At 45.7% G+C, this 19,831-nt stretch overlaps 9 protein-coding genes across 9 annotated transcripts; 4 read left to right on the forward strand and 5 right to left on the reverse strand.

The window, feature by feature from the left end:
* Positions 1 to 134: 134 nt before the first annotated feature.
* On the forward strand, positions 135 to 999 carry V865_004286 (uncharacterized protein; the record flags this gene model as incomplete). Its single annotated transcript, XM_066228070.1, has 3 exons — positions 135 to 260; positions 338 to 481; positions 613 to 999. 3 exons carry the CDS (start codon positions 135 to 137, stop codon positions 997 to 999), a joined length of 657 nt encoding a protein of 218 aa, XP_066084167.1.
* Positions 1,000 to 1,378: 379 nt separating this feature from the next.
* Positions 1,379 to 3,922, forward strand: V865_004287 (uncharacterized protein; the record flags this gene model as incomplete). The annotated part of the gene is made up of 10 exons (XM_066228071.1): positions 1,379 to 1,525; positions 1,579 to 1,643; positions 1,693 to 1,991; positions 2,053 to 2,272; positions 2,327 to 2,395; positions 2,470 to 2,577; positions 2,653 to 3,038; positions 3,107 to 3,213; positions 3,264 to 3,644; positions 3,743 to 3,922. 10 exons carry the CDS (start codon positions 1,379 to 1,381, stop codon positions 3,920 to 3,922), a joined length of 1,962 nt encoding a protein of 653 aa, XP_066084168.1.
* Positions 3,923 to 4,084: 162 nt separating this feature from the next.
* V865_004288 (uncharacterized protein) lies at positions 4,085 to 5,131 on the reverse strand (the record flags this gene model as incomplete). The annotated part of the gene is made up of 8 exons (XM_066228072.1): positions 4,085 to 4,275; positions 4,343 to 4,410; positions 4,483 to 4,497; positions 4,584 to 4,657; positions 4,715 to 4,740; positions 4,828 to 4,853; positions 4,921 to 4,995; positions 5,076 to 5,131. The coding sequence occupies 8 exons, from the start codon at positions 5,129 to 5,131 to the stop codon at positions 4,085 to 4,087; spliced, it is 531 nt and encodes a 176-aa protein (XP_066084169.1).
* A 373-nt stretch (positions 5,132 to 5,504) lies between these two features.
* Positions 5,505 to 7,901, reverse strand: V865_004289 (uncharacterized protein; the record flags this gene model as incomplete). Its single annotated transcript, XM_066228073.1, has 5 exons — positions 5,505 to 6,536; positions 6,666 to 6,956; positions 7,015 to 7,061; positions 7,121 to 7,336; positions 7,607 to 7,901. 5 exons carry the CDS (start codon positions 7,899 to 7,901, stop codon positions 5,505 to 5,507), a joined length of 1,881 nt encoding a protein of 626 aa, XP_066084170.1.
* A 698-nt stretch (positions 7,902 to 8,599) lies between these two features.
* On the reverse strand, positions 8,600 to 9,040 carry V865_004290 (uncharacterized protein; the record flags this gene model as incomplete). The annotated part of the gene is made up of 1 exon (XM_066228074.1): positions 8,600 to 9,040. One exon carries the CDS (start codon positions 9,038 to 9,040, stop codon positions 8,600 to 8,602), a length of 441 nt encoding a protein of 146 aa, XP_066084171.1.
* Positions 9,041 to 10,108: 1,068 nt separating this feature from the next.
* Positions 10,109 to 11,369, forward strand: V865_004291 (uncharacterized protein; the record flags this gene model as incomplete). Its single annotated transcript, XM_066228075.1, has 4 exons — positions 10,109 to 10,137; positions 10,197 to 10,599; positions 10,676 to 10,840; positions 10,920 to 11,369. The coding sequence occupies 4 exons, from the start codon at positions 10,109 to 10,111 to the stop codon at positions 11,367 to 11,369; spliced, it is 1,047 nt and encodes a 348-aa protein (XP_066084172.1).
* Positions 11,370 to 11,628: 259 nt separating this feature from the next.
* On the reverse strand, positions 11,629 to 12,786 carry V865_004292 (uncharacterized protein; the record flags this gene model as incomplete). Its single annotated transcript, XM_066228076.1, has 4 exons — positions 11,629 to 11,842; positions 11,942 to 12,211; positions 12,295 to 12,562; positions 12,642 to 12,786. 4 exons carry the CDS (start codon positions 12,784 to 12,786, stop codon positions 11,629 to 11,631), a joined length of 897 nt encoding a protein of 298 aa, XP_066084173.1.
* Positions 12,787 to 13,275: 489 nt separating this feature from the next.
* V865_004293 (uncharacterized protein) lies at positions 13,276 to 16,080 on the forward strand (the record flags this gene model as incomplete). The annotated part of the gene is made up of 13 exons (XM_066228077.1): positions 13,276 to 13,389; positions 13,461 to 13,557; positions 13,614 to 13,731; positions 13,786 to 13,947; positions 14,009 to 14,398; positions 14,454 to 14,613; positions 14,678 to 15,051; positions 15,108 to 15,394; positions 15,472 to 15,485; positions 15,563 to 15,622; positions 15,683 to 15,791; positions 15,867 to 15,999; positions 16,059 to 16,080. 13 exons carry the CDS (start codon positions 13,276 to 13,278, stop codon positions 16,078 to 16,080), a joined length of 2,040 nt encoding a protein of 679 aa, XP_066084174.1.
* Positions 16,081 to 16,505: 425 nt separating this feature from the next.
* On the reverse strand, positions 16,506 to 19,515 carry V865_004294 (uncharacterized protein; the record flags this gene model as incomplete). The annotated part of the gene is made up of 23 exons (XM_066228078.1): positions 16,506 to 16,659; positions 16,737 to 16,809; positions 16,899 to 16,925; positions 16,998 to 17,032; positions 17,106 to 17,198; positions 17,282 to 17,352; positions 17,416 to 17,465; positions 17,528 to 17,594; positions 17,655 to 17,679; positions 17,738 to 17,752; positions 17,835 to 17,921; positions 17,982 to 18,001; positions 18,070 to 18,285; positions 18,355 to 18,365; positions 18,436 to 18,458; positions 18,513 to 18,639; positions 18,693 to 18,702; positions 18,774 to 18,814; positions 18,881 to 18,937; positions 18,992 to 19,124; positions 19,186 to 19,205; positions 19,275 to 19,334; positions 19,398 to 19,515. 23 exons carry the CDS (start codon positions 19,513 to 19,515, stop codon positions 16,506 to 16,508), a joined length of 1,533 nt encoding a protein of 510 aa, XP_066084175.1.
* Between the last annotated feature and the right edge of the window lie 316 nt (positions 19,516 to 19,831).

A 19,831-nucleotide genomic window follows, 5' to 3' on the forward strand; every position in this document is an offset into this window, starting at 1 on the left:
CCTCCGCTCCCTTCCCAAGCATAAAGCTTTCGCACTGTGAGTAACCTTGTTGTTTTGAATGTCCATCTTCGACTTGGTTCAATTCAATACCATATTCATTGTTTCATCTTCGACCCTATCAGATATCCAGAACAATGTTGGTGAAACGACTCTTGAATTTTATCGCGTTAGTCACGCTAGTCCGTGCACAATCCTTCATAGGATGCGTGGATAATATGCCTAGCGATACCAACGAGGTGGAGATCGAAGGTGATTGTCAGGTAAGTCAAGTCGAGCTTCAAACGTTTCAACCGCTCAGGATGCTAATCACAGTGCTGTACTGCTTTTCGTCGCGCAGAGTACATGTAAAAATCAAGGTTACGAATACGCTTTCTGGTCAGCTTTCGAAACGGATTGTCAATGTGGGAATTCACCACCCAAGACGTTCATGTATAATGTCGCTCAGGATGAATATGGGAAATGTTTACCTTATGATCGTGAGGTGAGTCGAACAAGAAGGATTACTTTCCTTGTGTGACAGCACTCCCTTATGGTTGACAATGATATTGGCTTGTTAATCATGGGGATTCTTATAAGTTGACATCTTACTTATGTGCTTTTTGTTATGTATAGGTGACCAAAATACACGTTCCATTCCAATTCCATCTTTGCGCCAAAACCATCGAACTGTCATCCACAAAATTGGTCAAAGCAACTAGTACGATAGTCAGTACGATGTCAGAGTGTTTCGACCTTTGTCCTGAAGCGGATTACATTGCCATTGCCCCTCAATGGGTCAAGACAACGTATGAATGTAGATGTGGTGGGATGCCTATATCTTACAATCCAATGATATGCGGTGAAGGTACCTTTTATGGTTACTCCAACCCATCTTCCAAGGGGAATAGAAGGAAGGGTACGGCAGGGAAGAAATCGAAACCGCAGAGGTTGGGTAAACAGCAGGTGGAGAAAGTGGAGAAGGGGGAAGGTAGACCGAATAAGTATTATGGAGCTCTGTAAATAGCGTAAGGTTTCAGTCCTTGAAGAGGTCGACACTAGATGGATAATTTGTATATGTCGTTGATTTCTGATAGAAGATCTGTAAGTTTGTTAGCTTTGAGACTAACTGCCTTCACGGCCTATATCATAAGTTACAACTCCCTCTTGTACAATTTTGGGATATACAAGTAGTGTATGTATACATGTTGGTCTGTCTTTCACTGGTCAATGCATTGGTCCTGCTCGTCATCACCCCTGTCCTCATCGCTACTATCACCGTGATAACCGGGCGCAGCGCCATGGTTACGTGACCTCCACTCTCACTCTCTACTTCAAATCGACTCATCAGCAACCATTGGATCCTCCTTTCTCTCCATCCCACTGACTTGACCAGATAAACATGTACTCCCACACTCATATACTGAGGCTGAGTCGAGCTAGACCTCCAGGATCTATCTGTCTGTACGTTAGATATACGTCATCTGCAACAAGAGCTGTGGAGGAAGATGCCCCCTTCACAGGATGGAGTGTACGTTCCCCTCGAGATGTGAGTGCGATCTTCTGTATGATTCAGCCGGACTGTTACTGACTGCGTTGTAGCTGTATAATCACCTATCGAAGTATGTCGTAGGTCAGGAGAAAGCCAAGAGGACACTGTCTGTTGCGTGAGTACATCTCCCCTCCACGCAATATCTGTACTGACAGTTGTTATAGCGTGTTCAATCATTATCATCGTATATCCCCTCGTCTACCTCCTCGTGAACCCCCTCCCCCTCCTCCAGCAAGGCAATCTCCACCTATCATCCTTGATCCTCCCGTCTCGACGTCCACATCCACCCGACCAGTATGGGACCGACTTAATCGGCGGGACGACCTGGACCCGATGACGTGGGATCCAAGTAGAGCTGGCAGTCAGATCGAACGGGACGCTACCAAGGTGACAGGTGCAGATGGGACGGATCCCACCCTGACACATGATTTGCTCACACTCAGATCAAGAGAGGGGCAATGGGGTGAGCTAGCTATCTTTTTCGGAGGAAGAGAGTCTTATAGGCTGACGGGAGAAATCAATAGCTCGAGATGGATATTTCAGTCCAAAGCCTCCTCCGCCCCTACCGTCTCTATTAGGTCAGACAATGAAGAAGCGCAAGAACGATCAAGGAGGTAGAAAAAAGAAGGACACGATTGAAATTGAGGTGGAATCTAGATCATCGAGTTTCGCCGAAGAGGAAGTACCAGGTTCAATCGAGCCTCAAGAAGAGGTGGTGATTGAGAAGAGCAACGTTTTGATGGTGTGAGTGATATCATCTGGACTTTAATTAATATGACTGATCATAATCTTCTGCAGTGGTCCTACTGGAACAGGTAAGACCCTGATGGCTAGAACGTTGGCAAAAATACTAGATGTCCCGTTCGCGTGAGTGACCGGCTCATATCGATTAATGACGCAGGGATAGAATAGATGCTGATGTGCTATGACGATACCCCTAGCTCATGCGACGCTACCACCTATACTCAAGCGGGATACGTAGGAGAAGACGTAGAGAATTGCGTGTTGAGGTTATTGCAGAATGCAGAATATGATGTGAACCGAGCAGAGTGAGTTTGTCTGTGCCCTTGACATTCAAAATTCACAAATATCTTGCACATCCTGATGTCAATGCTCTGGTATAGACTCGGTATCATTCATATCGATGAGATTGACAAGCTTGCTCGAAGGGGCGGAGGCGACTTTGGTTCATGGGGGGGAGGAAGGGATGTAGGAGGAGAAGGAGTCCAACAAGCTCTATTGAGATTATTGGAAGGTACCACATTAACATTACAAGCCAAAGGTCCAACTATATCTTCAACGCCACCTAGTTCACCTAGCTCATCAAACCCTCTTGGTGGGGCTGGACCAAGCTCACCTGGGACTACTTTAGGGCCAAAAGCAGAATCGAAAGCTGCGTATGGTGATCCGCCAGGATGGGATCCGAATAATCCAATGAATAGAGGTTTGGGAGGAAAGAAATCTGTCAGAGAGGGATTACCAGGATTCAGTAGTGGTGGTGGATCTCCTGGTAAGTGTCTCGCCGGAGAAGTGATTAGGCGAAGCTGACTCATATTGGTTGTTTGTTGGGATGCTCAGGAGGAAAAGGAGAGACTTTTGTGGTTGATACATCGAACATCCTCTTCGTTCTATCTGGTGCGTTCGTGGGGCTAGATCAGATTGTAAATAGACGATTAGGCAAAGGGGTAAGTGTTTTGGCAAATCATCTACATATATGAGCTGACAAAGTAAACAGTCAATAGGATTTGGTGCCCCTTTGCCTAAAACACCTTCTACTCCCGTCTCCTCCACCTCGACTCTCCCATTAACTGGTCTCTCGACACCTGATCTGACAACGTACGGCTTAATACCCGAATTCCTGGGTAGATTACCAGTCATATCGGTGTTATCGCCGTTGACATTGGAAGATATGATTCGAATCCTTGTTGAACCCCGCAATGCGCTGATAAAGCAGTATCAAGCGTTATTCGAGAAATACGGATCACAATTGAGATTTACGGATAAAGCGATCAAAGAGATTGCGAGGGAGGGCTTGGAAAGAGGTGGTGGTGCGAGAGGATTGAGGAGTATTATGGAAGAGAGATTGGGTGATGCGATGTTTGAAGTTCCTGGATCGGTGAGTGTGCTTCCAATTTGTTCACAATCTGCTCCCCACCTAAAAGTGAATTGTATCCGTACACATCGCTGATAATCGCTTCTGCTTGGCTTGATCAGTCGGTCCGATATTGCCTCATCACCGAAGCTGTCATCAAACAGCAAGAACCTGCTCTATATTTCTCCCGAGGCCAGCGGATGGGCTTCTTACAGGCTATAGAAGATGAAGATGGGGTTAATATCACTGCTCAGGAGATCGAAGATTCGGAAGAACCCGAAAGGCTGAGTGCGACTGGGTAGTACGGTCAGTTCACAAAGCTCGCCTGATTCTCAGTATACATGTTATGTCTGTTTTGTTGTATAGTAGATCTTGATACAAGGTATATATGTACTCCTATGATCATATGCCACCTTGATCTTATGGGACTCAACCATACACCGGCTTATGGCGCAATACATTGACTAAAGAGTAGGCCAACTCGGATCGATAGGTTGCAAGTCTCCTTTACCTCTGAATTCCTCGACTATATCAGCCTGATCATTCAAGAGGAATCTGGCAGTTTGAGAGTCCCCAATTTTGGCTAGTCCACGCCATCGCTCGAAATCTTCTGGGTTACGTTTATCCCCATGTGCAGATTCCGGTTTGGACCAATCTACGACAAGATAATGATACGTTATCTGGACAGTTTCCTTAATCACAGGAGTGGAAGTGAGACTCACGTCCAATCGAGAATGCTAAGAGGGTGGTGATCTTCTTATTGGGGATATCGTAGACCAACGAAACGATACTACATGACATGATGACCAGGTGAGTACGATCAACATAAACCATTATAATCAAGTTTAACGGTGTGACCCACGTTCCAGTCTCTTCCCTATTTGATATTCAATCCAATCCAACCCAATCCATACTTATCAGCAAAATCAGATTCGTTAAGATAGAAGAGTAAGCCCTACTTACAACCAGTTGCATTGCCATAATTCCCCGGGTCGAATACATTGATAATCTGCTTTTTGGTAATTATATCTTCCAGCCTATATCCATCTTCCTCTTAATAATCTATATCCCAATTATAACCAGAGGAGACTCACCATGGGTCCACCGTGAATCGCATATGCTAAGGAGGTTGGAGCAGTGAAAGAGGAGGATCATATGAGCTTATTAGTCACTCGTTATGGAACGTATTGAATATGTCTTTACTCGCTTATTCGATCTTCATGAGAAACCCACCTACAACCACATCTTCCTGTCAGCTCCGGAGCTCATCCGCATGCCCATGAATAAGACGCTCGCTCACATCTCATATCGCCATTTCTCGGGTGCGCCCGTCTCCGGATTCTTGGCATCGTAATCGTAGAGCAGATGTAGGTCTCTATCATTAGGAAATTCAGCGGTCAGTTCCATCTTGACGATACGTTATATGACATTCCTATTCGAGGATAGATCACTCACCCAATATCCTTCTTCCACTGTTCTTGGACAGCTTGATTACCGTCCGGGTGGATCATATTCCCAAGTCGGTACTTGTACTCTAGCTGTCTGAGATACGACTATTCGATTGAGATGTACTTTAAGGAGGACGAGAATTCCTGCCATATAAGGATCACTGTATGTATGCACTTGAAGAAGTGGGAAGCATTCGTAGGCAAGTCGGACGTCATCCATCTCGCTCGATCGGTTATAGTAGGAAGCTGAGCTTCAGGGTAGATATGTAGATAGGGCTATTTATGGTGATCCCCTCTTTGCCATATTAGCGATATAGCAACTCAAGAAGGACAATTGTTGTACCAATATACATTCCTGGGCCGCATTTTCTCTGTATACAAATACAAACAGACCATATCTTGTTCCAACTTTCGCTATCTATAGATTCAAATTCTATCAAAAAGGGGTTTTCAAGCTATCTTCCCTCTCCTGTTTTCCCTTACCTTTACCTGGACCGCTCTCTTCTTCGTCACCATAAGGGTTTTGTAGACTCTCTTCCCTCTCCTCGTGTCTGCGCCTGTCATTATTTTCGTACAGATGATGATCTTCCATACTACTTGTCAGTCCTTGGACACCCCCTGCAGCTGCCGACGGTCCTGTACTTGCATGATTATCCCCTCCTGAGCTCAAAAACTCTTCCCATTCTCTCCTTTCACTCTCTGACATTGGCTGTCCATCCGCCCCCATCGCATCGGGAGGAACCAGTCCACTATCCAAAGGAGCCTTCTTCTCTTGTGGATAAGCTGTAGTTGATCCTGCCACCACACCTATATCATCCGAATAAGCAGGGGGGAATTCTTCTGTCTCCCCTCGAGGTGGAGCATCGTCATATCCCGGTACGAGAGTGGACGTCGCTGAGGGAGGTGGTGGTGCACCAAGTGGAGAAGGGTGATGTGATTCGATATGAGCAGGAGGTAAAAGATGGTCGGGTGGTGGCCCTGACCGGGCATCATACCGTATGGATGAGGGAGAATCTACCATATCTTGACCATCCATCGCATCGGAATAACGCGATTGAGAAGAATGTTGTAAATGTTCGAGGTTGGGTCTATTGGGGTTTCTACCAGGTAAAGGTGGAGGAACTAGTCTACCGCCTTTACCTTTCGTCATTCCTCCGGCATGTTGTGGGACAGGAGCGACAAGTGGTAAAGGTGGTGAGTTGGTTCTTGAGGGATTGTGACTACCGGTCTGAGTCGCATGATGGATCTTCTCTGTTTCGGGATCACTCTCATGTTCGTGTCCATCGGTTTGATCTGGTGTAGGAGGCAGTTTGAGTGTTTCGCCTTCGTTTAACTGTAAATCGGCCGATTCCTGAACAACTATATCTAGAGAATCTCCTTTGAGCGATTGAGCTCGCCCGGTCTCGGCGTCTTTGAGAGCTGATTGGAGAGAGGCTGCTTCTATGGGTACTTTGACTTTTCCAGAAAGCTGAAAGAACATAGTCATTTACGTTATCTCCGACATTTCATCATGAAATACCGATAGGAGGGAGTAATATGAGTGAAAGATAGGTAGTATTGTTATGGAGGAAGTGGTGAAGTTAGAGAGCACACTCACAATATCTCCAGCTTTGACTCCGGGCCAATGATACATCATGCCATTCTCATCGAATCTCTCTACGAACACCTGACCGACCACTTCTACACCGGCATACACACCTCTACTTTTGACATAACTAAACAAGGGTGCACGTTCTTTGCCTGCTTCTACGGCTGCACCCGCACCGTACGGTCCAGCAGCTACGGCCAGTTCTGCTCCCAGTGTTACTTTGTGGGTTTTGAATGAGTCTAAGGCTTCTTGAGTACGGATGACGAGGACACAATCGTAGACGTCAACTCCGATAAGGAACTATGAGGATCATCAGTAACTGCGGCCCACTAAGGACAGGCAGAAGGGGGAGACTGACCCCGGCTGATAAGTTGTTGGGCGATATACTTGCAGGAGCAGACCATGCTGCATTGAGTATGTAGCGTCAATATCCAGTAATACCTGATCGGGACAGCCGTACTCACATCCATCAGGTAATTTCGCTACAACCACCCCTGCTCCACCTGCACCTCCAAACGGTGCGAAGCCCGTTCTCATCGAAGTGAATATCGCCAGACCTTTCGCAGAAGCTATCACTGACGGTGGGATCTTACGGATGACCTTGACTTTCTTCTTCTTCTTGGCGTCGTCAGGTGAAGATGGGTCGGGCTTCTCTTTCTCCTCGGTGACTATTCCGTCGACTGCGCGGATACGTCAGCGGGTGAACGAACAGAGACAGAAGACTATGTGAGAAGGATTTCTCGTGCATACGAGAGTATCATAGCAAACAGAGCAAGGAGTGAATACATCTGGTACAGACGGAGTGGGGAATACAGGAGAAATCACCTCTCATACGAGAGAGATAAGGCAATGTTGAGATGAAGGGAGAGAAACGGATGGTCTCTCCCCCAGTTTAGAGCCACGTCGTCCATCTGACAAGTCCCAGGTACAATCCAACAATCCCCACTCACCAGTGAAAGCTCTTAATATCCTCGCACACTTCTCCATCTCCTTGGGGAAGTCACCCGTTACAGGCCAAAACGCCTCCGTGCCGAACCGCTTCTCTGCTATATCATTCACCCTCCCACCGATATTATCAGAGATCTTGACACCTTTGTCCATCGCTTTCTTACCCCATACTGCCCCTCGGGCTTTCACCTTGTCTTTCCATGTGGGTGTCGAGGGGTCAGACGCAGAGGGGGTGGTGGGTCGGGTGGAAGGTGCTGAGGCGGCGGGGGTACGGCGAGGTGGTGGATCGAATGACATTGCGCTAGCGTATGTCAAGTATATCTGGGATCCGAAAGATCAGAGAGATCTTAGCTTGGCTTTGACTATATGAGTCAGATGCTATAAGATTGCTGTTGACAGTGATGTCGTTTGCTGTAAATCTGAGATATTTAGACGTGCCCACGTCATGTTCATGTTCATGATGTCCATCGTACTGCCGCAGTTTACAGTTTCCGACGGAATATCCGGCATCAAGGATGAAGCTGTGCATTCCTTCCTTTTCATCATCATCATCTCTATTTGCATAGCAGATTCCTATGTCGTTCCAGGTGTGATGAGACTGTCAGGCATACAGTATGACAGCACTCATGAATGGCAATACATGTACCAGTAGGTGACTGACATGCACAGCCGAAGTATCTCATGATTCTTCACCACATCACCATTTCTCCGGTCACCGAGAATCTCTCTGTGCGTAAGTGCGTCCAACTCTCAGTACCTATCTTCCCTCTTATCCAGCATCCTTCATAACTTACAGGCTGGCATACTATAGATACATGCTGTTTATTATACGTCCATATCTACAAATCGTCGAGCATCTCACACCTTTCTGAGCCTTTCCTACACATTCTCTCCTCGTCGGTCATTCACTATGATCGTTACAAAAGCCAAAACCTAAAGTCGAAAGGTTAGCTATCTAACCACCATCTCAAAATGCATATCACCCACAGATACAATCAATGATAGATTCTCTTGATTACCCAATTCATACCTACTATTCCCAATAATACCATCTGGGTTACCCCTCCCAGTTGAGCTACACCAGCCGAAGCAGTTCCACTTGCACTTGCACTACCTGAAGCAGCCGGAGCTGAGGTTATAGCAGATGCAGAGCCGGTTGAGGTTGTAGTCTCATTGGCGATGGTACGGATGATACACCCATTGCCTTGAGTATTGAACGAGCAAGTCCCATTGGCGGGTGGATTACTGTACAACTCTGTAGCTTCTGTACCATTGGATACGAGACAGTTGTGCATCATCAGCCCTCCGGTGGTATCGGTGGTGATATTCGAGCCGAAGTGGCCACAGACGTATTCTGCACAGGTGGAATTGGCGAAACAGCATATACTGTCTGTACCCTCTGAGGGAAGGTTGGGGCAGGACCAGGATGTTGTCATGATACTTGGAGTTAGGAGTCGATTGGATGGATGAGAGGAATGAGTTCTGTGATAGGTAGAAGAGTTGTGTGTTAGATACGTATGTGGAGTAGACCCCTGTCAGGAGATATGTTCATATATAGATTATTGATAAGATCATAGGATCCTTGGCCTCGATCTTGATATCGCGGTGGGTACCCCGCATCGATACTGACGATGAGAAACCCCATGTGATCTTCACCTCTCCGTTGCATCGTTATGGGTTGCATAGCCGCAACGTGCATGTAGCCAGAAGAGACAGTTCGGTCAATCGCCTAGGGCGTTGATCTGAGAGGAGTCTAAACCTGAATCTATCGTTATCCGGCATAGGCATATCCATCTTTCAGATAGGCCCCAACACGGCGGGCGTATCCGAATGAGTCTCCATTGGAAGGTACGGTGGGTTGAGCGATGATGGATTTGATTACCTGGGTGTCGCTGGGGGCCACGATGCAGCTATACGGGTAGGTACCTTGGATATACTTGACTCGAACATGCTGTGATTGAGGAAATTGTGGTGTGGGAGTATGACGCAATGATCTCACGGAGATGAGTCTGATCATGTGATCCTTATCTTATCCGACCCTTTCAATTCCGGCCGAGGGAATAGATTCATCCGATATCAAGTGAGTGGACATCTTTCTCTTTCAACTGCGATTCTTTTCTAGTCTTTCTACCTGTTCGTATGGCGTACTGGAACCCGTCCACATCGATCAACGACGCGCACATACAATTTGAATGAGCATAGGTCGATTATATCTGGACGATGATGATTGGAGTAGTACGACGATCTGACTGTGTGGGTGATTTTACTGACATTGATGGTCGATTGACCGATGATGGAGGTACAGGTATACACAACGGAGAGAAGCATGGTAGTGACGAAGACTAACACACGTTGACATTGATCAATCAACAATCACTCACTCGCATCTGTTCCACCGGCATATCTACATTCTCATTCTCATTCTCATTCTCATCCTCATCTTTTCCTGATCTTTCTCTTGACGTTTCACGCAGCCAATCTTTGCATCAGCTTAATATTCCACCATGCTTCTACCACCCTCTTCCTCCCTCTAGTTCTTCTCCCTTTCACGATCCTCGCTAAAACAACTCGCAACTACCTTCTTCCCAACAGCGTCAACTCAACCGTCCAAGTCGACACGACCGTAGGATGCGAAGCTTACGACCGACCCTATATCCCGTCTCAAAATTCGACCACATACGAATGGTGGTATTTCGACGCAGTCAGTGCGGACGGTCGATCATCGGTCGTACTCATCCCTTTCTCAGGTCCAATCGTTGGATCGCACTATCCTCAATTCTTACTTCAAATTGTCACTCCTGAAGGAGAGATTTTCAACCAACTCATCGAATACGGTCCGAAGGGTATCATGTACGTCTCTACCATAGGGGATGGATCGAGTGGGGTGATTGGAGATGGGGATTTTGTCTGGGTTGGGAAGCCGGATTTGGGAAAATATGATCTGAAAGTGGATTTGGAGAGATATAACGTTACTGGGACTGTTACTCTGATTTCGGTAAGTCCCCCTATCTTCATGCTACGAACCTCATATAAGAGTCAGAGGTTGATATGATTGTTTCGTTCGAGAGTAGGCCGCAGACCCTTTCGTACTTTGTGATGAGATTGGACCTGGAGCGGCTACGAGCGATTTTTGGTTTTTGAATTGGATTAACCTCATGGGTGATGCAGTGGCTGTGGTAGATTTAAAAGTGGGTGATGAGAGAGTAGCATTCACTGGAAATGGATACCACGATAAGGTAAGTTATTCTTCATAATTCACTGCAATGTGTCAGATAAGCCAGTAGATGAGCTGACGAGAGGTTGTCTTTTGGGTAGAATTGGGGACCAGTTCATTTCAGACAATACATCCATCATTGGTATTGGGGTCACGGAAGAGCAGGCGATTATAGCGTAGTATGGTATAAGATGGTCACATACTTCGGAACAATCAAATCGGGTGCATGGGTATCTAAAGGTGGTCAAACGGTGGTATCAGCTTGTGTTGAAGATAATTCGGTAGATGTCGTTCCATTCGGTAATAACGTTACGATCCCTCCTAATCGACCTAACGACACGAATAACATCGAGGGTTTCAACATCGCCATCAATGGAGGAGAAGAAGGTGATTTGTATGTGTTTGTGTTTGAAGAGAATGTTTGGACATCCGGTTATGCGGGAACGTATGCTAGGTGGATTGGAAATCTCACTGGAGGGAGAATAGGTGGGGAGTGGGGCAGCGGTGTGGGAGTTACAGAACAGATGGGCCCTTTCGTTGGACCTTCTTGAGAGGGTTAAAGTGCAGGTGGTATCAAGCAAGCTGTAAAATAGGTCAATAGAGTCTCCTTGGGTATTTCAGTATTTTGATGTAATCAGAACAGCGTGTCATTCATTCGGATGCATTAGATTTCATGTCATCACCGTCAAGCTGGACGCAGTCATGAGGAATTTCAACAGTAGAGATTGTTCAGTCGTCATTAGAGGAGTATTCCTTAGTAGGACTCCCCATACCTCGACAGCTGTGCATAGTTCCCAATCTTAGGGCATTCTACAATTTGGTGTACAAGAGGTAACCCAACAAACTAGCGGCCGCAACATACTTGGCCATGGCTCCCGCTTGCTTCTTTCGTTCTTCCCAGAGTTCGCCTTTGGCACCTGCATCGTCGATAGCCTTTACATCATCCTTTGTGAGGACGATATCTCCAACGTCGAGGTAGCCTTCGAGTCGTTCCTTTCTGGAGGAGGTGGTTACGATGACCGCGCTATCCCAGAAGGTGTCAGTGGCAACGTTCCAAGCAAGTCACTGACATCGGATGTACCCTGAATAAACTGGGATATGCAGAAGAGTATGGTGTACTTACTCTTTGGCTTTCGACCAGGCAAGAAGGACTTGTTCAGGTTTCACGTTTAATCTCTTAGCAATGTCGTTGACGGGTTTATCAACCGGACCACCGGGTTTGGAAGTAAGTGGGATAAGGGAAGAGTAACCTTCTGGAACGATATGTTGGCTTGACATGTATTGTAGAAGGGGTGTGGTCGATTTGATAACGTAAGGATGAAGGAGGATTTGATTGACAACGGGTTTGATGGATGCTGAAGCTAAAAGTTCTTGGAGATTCTCTTTGGTAAAGCTATAACGTGAAATTCATAAGGGTCAACAGCCAGTCCTCGGAAGTTTGAAGAAAGTGTATGATATAGTGTTGATTGGACTCACTTGGAAACACCAATCGACTTCACATAACCCAATTTCTTCAACTCTTCCATCTTCTTCCAAGTCCCTTCGATATCACCCTTACACAATCTAGGATGATGAATAAGGTACAGATCGATATATTCTATACCCAACTTTTGAAGACTCTCCTCACATGAGGCTTTAGGATCTTTATCATCGACACCACTCCATTTAGTCGTGATCCATACGTCCTTTCGAGCGAGTCCACTCTCTTTCAGAGCTTGACCTACTTCCTCTTCATTCCTGTACACTATATAGACAAATGAGAACATGTCAGTTACGATCACTGATTTTTCAGTGCAATTAGGACAGATGATGCGATGACTAACCTTGAGCTGTATCGAGATGATCGAACCCTACATCAATGGCCTGTCCCACCTGACCCGCACAGACGTCCTTGGGGATCTTCCATGATCCGAATCCGATAGCGGGGATTTTGCGACCGTCGTTGAGTAAGATATCTTTGAATGGCATTGTGCAGATTCTTGACGTATATGATATAGTGAGGATGTCAAGTCGAATCGAGCAGGCTTATTGGTGGGTGAATCGAGAATATATAAGAGACAGAAGGACCTCTACCTCTGAAAGGATGGGTTTTTATTTATCGACGTCAGATGGTAGATGGTGAAGATCTCGATCTCATGTCCATGGTCCTATGTCCATGCCCATGCGTAACCGTAACCGCGCTGTCGGCGCCGGATTTGACCGTCTCAGGTGGAGGGGTTACGATAAAATCGAGCATGTTGCGAGGGGGAGGGGGGTTTCACTCGGCCAGATCCGTTGTTGTGCCATGACGCGATCGCAAATAACTCTTCTAGTAGCTGAGAAGACCACCCTGAGCAAGGTTACTTGCTTGCTGACAAAAGATAAATAGCCAGGAATGCAAAAGATGAGATCCTGTTAATACATGTACCATCATCCTCTTCCTCTTCACTGCTGCTGCTACTGCTACTGCTGTGCAAGATGGAATCCATAGTAGACGTGACTACCACGACTTTCCAGGCTATTTTGGCAGTCTGCGTAGTCTTCACTGCTGGTTATGCCTACACGGGGAAACATGCCCCTTACTTGAGCAGTGTAAGTACAACTCTGCACTCTATGTTGATTGCGATATGCAGACACGACATGACTGATTGCTTCTGTATCAGACCCTCGTGCCATTCGCCAGGACTATCCTGCTACCTTCACTCATCTTCACTACTTTCGCTGGTACCCATGTCCTCTCTGCCAAAAAACTACTTCAATGTGAGTAAACCTGCTACATCGAAAATTCTGGATACGAACTGACCTTGTGGAGACAGTATGGCCAATCATCATTATCGCTCTTCTCACCCATATCTCTTCTTTGGCCTTGTCCCTCGTCGCCGTACGATATGCGAAAGCCCCAGGATGGATGGCAGAGTCATTGACCAATAACAAGTAGGTTCACCTTTGTTGCATAATATTTTTGGCTGATCGCACGTGCTGTTGCAGTAATGGATCATACCCCCTGTTACTGCTGTACTCTCTATATCCGATCGGATGGGGTCGTGTTCTTGATCATCTAAGATGGCGATCAATGGACACCATCGCTACTGTCATCGAGCGAGCGACCGTATACATCCTAGTCAATCTAGTAATTACAGAAGCCGCAAGGTATGTTACACTTTTCTCTAAGAAGGAGTATTGTAAAATTGACAATTGATCCACTATACAGAATCGTATTTGCACCTTTTATCGCTACCAAGCATTCTCATTTGGAAGTAGATATCCTAGACGAACCTATTTCAGATGATCAAACTCCCAGTGAGATCGTAGAAGATGAAGAAGACGCAGATGAACGAACACCCTTGGTAGGGTTCAAACGAAATATCAAATCTACCCATTCTCTACTTGCCAAAACTCGCTCACCAATATTCATCGCGACTGTCCTGGGTCTACTTGTAGGATTGATCAAACCCCTACAGAGATTTATAGTCGGTACGGACGATGGGGATACTTGGTTATGGGGAAGTATAGGTTTGGGATTACGATTCCTAGGCGGCGCGTTTGCTTTGGTGGAGATTATTGGGATCGGAGCGGGTATACGTGCAGGAGAAAAACACATGTAAGTTCTGTCATATATACATCCCGGCCTTTATGATTATCGTATTGATGAGAAGAGATGATAGTGATCCGGAATACAAAACCCCTCCTACGCTCGGGACGGTTCTTACCCTTGTAGTCTGGAGGTTGATCGCTATTCCTGCGATTGTCTTATCTGTGGTATATGGATTCCGAAAGATTCCATCTACAAGGGTCTTCCTCCAGGATCCTGCATTCGTAAGTTGCCTTTTTCCCTAAGGAGTCGAGTGCCTATGCTAAGTTCATCTCACTTGGCTCGTAGTCTTTCGTTCTTGCTCTTACTTCTATTACCCCACCGGTTCTCCCATCCAAACTTGACCCTTACCAGTCTTCCGTCCTCTTTTCCACTTTCTATACCACACTCATCACAGCTCTCCCTATTGCTGTGGCAGTAGCTATCTCTGGTCGAGGTGTGTCCTCTCACATCGACTTTGACCTGGTTAGAGCTCTCAAATCGGCTGGTGGAGGTGGATTGGCAGGTGCAGCAGCTATGGTAGTTCAGGTGTTGACCCTGATGCCGATGAGGACAATCATGAATTACCAATATAGATATGGAGGAAGTCTGAAACATGCTACTAAGACATTATGGAATGATGGAGGGTTCAAGAGGTACTATGCCGGTCTGGCTGCTGCTCTGTATGTGTACCTATCTCTTCAATTGCCATCTATATATAGCTGATATTGTAAGACAGGTTCCAAGGTCCTCTTTCTAGATTCGGGGACACAGCCGCCAACGCCGGTATTCTAGCTTTACTCGAATCCTTCACCTGGCCTGTTCTAGTCAAGACTATAGCTGCGAGCGTAGCCTCAGCATGTTTCAGAATGACTCTAACCCCGATTGATACTCTCAAAACTACCCAGCAGACTCAGGGTGGCGGCGCGGGCTTACAACTTCTCAAGCAGAGGATAAGAGATAAAGGTATTGCCAGTTTGTGGTATGGTGCATTGGCGACTGCCGCTGCTACTTTTGTGGGACATTGTGAGTGGCTCGTACTTCTTTCAGGCAACGGTGTTGGGGTTTAGTGACTCAGTGGCTGAATTATATTGCGTCTCTAGACCCCTGGTTTGGTGTAAGTTGACCATGGTCATCAATACGAAAGGAAACACACTCAAGGCTGGGCGTGGAGCTGATGGTATATAATCGCAGACTTATAACTGGTTATCGGCCGTTCTTCCTCCACCACACAATATCATTCAGAAACTTGCGGTACGTCTGCCTTATTATGTTATGTGTGTTCCTCCGCTGAGCTGAGTTTACGATATATAGCGTCAAGCGTTCATCGGATTTTCAGCTTCCGTAGTATCCGACACCGCAAGTAATAGTCTTCGAGTAGTCAAGACCTATAGACAAGTACACGAGGGAGATGTAGGGTATCGTGAGTCCACCTTCACATTTGAGACAGATAGAACCTTCAACTAACGGCTGGACCTCTGACTTGGATGTGATGTAGTCACCGCCGCGAAGGAAATTGTAGCTTCCGAAGGATTGTTGGGACTATTTGGTAGAGGTTTACCCACGAGATTACTTACCAATGGTCTCCAAGGATTGCTTTTTAGTATCTTATGGAAATTATTTGCCGATCTGTGAGTGGACGATAAAACTTGAAAGAGGCAGGGTTGTATGGCTCACATGTGAATGACAGTATCGCTGGGTCTGGTAAATAAGCTGGGTATACTCGGAATAGAGGTCTACAACGAAGAGAAACTGAATATTCGGAAATCACCCGGTCATATTCTGAGTAATCATGCACTGGACCTGGCGATCTGAACTGATCATATCATCGAGGGAATGATACAGCATCTCAGCCTTATATGAACTGACCACTGATAATGGTCTTAGATACATGATCCATTTCAATTGCATCCAAATTCGAAATAAACATCTATACTAATCAAACCCTGAAATCCTAGCACACGTAACAGCGGACTGTAACTATGCCTATCATTCATTATCTATCGATTTTCCCGGCCTACCTATTTCAAAAACTCGTAATCACCTCTAATACTTTCCTTCCTACCCCAGCACTGCTTCCAGCCCGCGATATACCCGTACCTATACGAGCCTCAGTACTTCCATGGTCATCTACGATTCACAATCTAGGTATAGGTTCAGACAATGCCTGATCCGCTGGAATATCCTTTCTTGTGGAATCGTCATAAGGCGAAGATGGATCAGTCTTCTCGGAAGATGTTGAAGCTGTCTCATCTTGAACTTCGATATCCTTCTTGCGAGCGTCGATCCGCCTATGTATAAGTCCAGTCAGCTTACTCTGGCGGAGATAATGGAATGAGATTGCCGTCGATGTGTGTACTGTACTCACTCTTGTCGTTTCTCGAGATAAAGGACTATGAGGATAACGGGTATAGCTGCTGCGTACATACTTGTGGCATATTCTATGAGAAGCGAATTTGGAAACATAGTCAGCAAGTTACGTCTGAAGTATCGTTGTGGTTACAGAGGACTGCATTCGGCGTTGACTCACTCCATCCAATCTTGTATGTTGGTGCCTCTGCAAACAAATGGATTTTTATCGGTCAGCAGACCATGAGAGTGTGATTGGAGGAACAATTCTTGAACTCACGTTTGGCGGGCCAAACTTTCAATGGCATTCCTGCGCTGCGATCCCGTTCCAAATTATTATTCAGTAAGCGTTGAGGTGGAGTGATTGACAGTACAATAACCAACCTACGTGATGGCATAGTACGTCGTGACAAAAGCAGCAATGATAGCTGATCTTTCTTCTGCACTATGTTTGGCAATTTGACCAACCCAGGCGACGAATCTGAAAATCGAATGAAGGACAATCTCATCAGCCATCCAGACGTATAGTTTGACTGTGGATAAATACTAAAACCATCAACTCACAGATTCGCTCCGGGAGCTGAAAAGTTGATTAACATGAAACTTGCCATCTTGACTCCATCAGGTACGTTCCACTGAAAGATACCAAACGACAATCAGTATTGATACATTTACATAGGGTAGTCGTATAGACTCACTCCAGCCAGAACAGCTGCCCAGACTAGACCATTAGTGGCTCCAAAAAGTACTAGAATCAAGTGTCCACAATCAGTTTTCATGTTGTAGTTTACTATTTTAAGTGCAACTCACAGAATGGCCATCGGGTTTGGAATCTGTCAGATACAGTCAAGACGATAAGAAGCGATACAATGTTGATCTATGTAATGATTGTGTCAGCGCATGAGCGAGATCTCGAGTGGGAGGAGATCAAACTTACACAACTACAAGCGATTGGGATCGTGCTGATTCCATTCTTGTCAGTGAGCAATCTATGGTGATTGTTGGTCGATAGACACTCACTTGATCTGGGACACACTGTGAAGAGTTTCATGAATAAAATATTAGCGATGATTGCAAGACGAAGAACAAACGATTTGAGTCATCAACCAAGATTCACGTATATCGAGCTTTTCCATTGGCGTTCTTAAGACTTTTCAGCCACAAGTTGAAATATCCATTACCTGTACCACCTTGTGAATAGATACTGGACCATACGGCCGATCAGCCTCTTTTCCTCATGTGCCAGTTGACGATAGATACGTACGTGTATCCAGCCCAGATTGCCTGATACATTATATGTTCATGTATATCAGCTACTGTATACAGTACGATATCGTTTTGAGTTCACTTACCCAGTTTTGCGGACGAGAAACGAGGGATTTGGCAGTTTTCCAAGACCATCCCACGGGTAATGCCCGACCTTGATGTCCCATTCTCCTTAAACCCGTTTCGACGTGTTCTGGTTTCAACCATTTGGACCAAGGGTTAGGTCGATTAGGGTAATCTGGACAGCCAATATAACCCCATCCCGCTACTGCGACGGTGATACATGCATTTACAACGAAAAGCTATTCCATAATCAGGCTGTATCAGCTCCTGAGTCTGTGGCCCTACCTTTGTAGATGGTTGGAGCTTACCCATTGCCAACCTTTGTACCATAAAAAACATAGTACGCAATGTAAGTACGACGTCACTGTTTGGGCTAGTGAGAAACGTACCAGCAAGACCTGAATGTCCGTTACTGCGTATAAAGAGTCAGTATGGATGTGGCATATAGTAGGAGGACCTCACCTACAGGTTTGTGTATAAAGCAGCTTGAAGAGCACCAGCAAAGATACCTCCTAGGTAAGTGAAACTTTGGAAAATCGCCAATCTTAGACCAATCTCTGCTGGAGTGTACCAACTGAGCAAGAGGATCATAGCTGGTAGTGAATTAGTCAAACGTTCAAAGATCTTTGAACTCGGCTGTACTTACTACCTGGCCACTATACAGCAGTGAGTAAGTTCCATCCGTCAGTGAACCGCTGGAGGCAGAGAACGAGAAGGAACCACTCACAGCTGTACCTTCACAGAAGCCAATCAAGAATCGCACTCCGTCTACAGTGTCACCAAGTCAAGATGTCAATCACTCTAATCTTGTATCAGTAGTGCATAATTACTCACAGACGGTTTTGGCATTTTTAGCAGCAGCCAATACACCAGTCAAGACTCCCCAGATCACTACATTCAAGGAATCATCAATGTTTTAATCGTTAGACTGACTGAGCCACTCACACTCAAGAGTAGGAAGCCAGATACTCGGTCTGATCACACTGTTTATGACATAGGACGAGATCGGGATGACAATCAAATAACCAATGTTAAAGTACGTAGTGAAGAAGTTCAATTCGTTACCAAACAGTGAAAGCTGAGGTCGGGTATGAAAGTTTGTTAGGGTTGAAACGCCAGACGAGATACGATGAGCTCACATCTTCTTTCATGCCACTGACTATCGAAACATGAAGTGTTTTTGTAAATCAGATTTTTTCCTTACATGAATTTACTGGACCAGACTTACCATAAGCATTACTGACATTCTGTTGATCCAAGTACTTCACGATAGCGGAAAGTGACAGATCTGGAGTAAATGTAACAGTTCGGTGAGCTTTACATTAGGGTTTCTCTTTGGAAGACGACTTACATGACATGAAGAAGATATCCAATCTCCTCACGAGGACTCTTTCTTTACGTTTTTCCTCTGACCAACTTGGGTCATTAAGGAAGATTTGACCTTTGATCGTTTGAAATGCCTTTGACATGGTTGGGGGTAGGTGGCACTTAGGAAAGAAATGATGGTGCGAGGATACACCTTGTGGGGCATGTGACACTATCTTTTTATGCTAAGAATGAATGCATGTACATATATTATAACCTATCTTGTCAACTTCGCAAGTCTCTTCGGATAAATTTCGAAGCAAAACTCGTAACCAAGTATCGAAAAGACACATTTTAGATTGGATTTTTTGGTTGAGGCTCTCAAACCAAACAGATTGCCACTAACCACGCCATAATGCGCACGGATGATCTAATCATCGGAGAATACCGATTCTGTCGATTGTCCATAAGAGTAAGCCG

Source organism: Kwoniella europaea, chromosome 1 (assembly GCF_036810445.1).
Source record: "Kwoniella europaea PYCC6329 chromosome 1, complete sequence".
Taxonomy (NCBI): domain Eukaryota; kingdom Fungi; phylum Basidiomycota; class Tremellomycetes; order Tremellales; family Cryptococcaceae; genus Kwoniella; species Kwoniella europaea.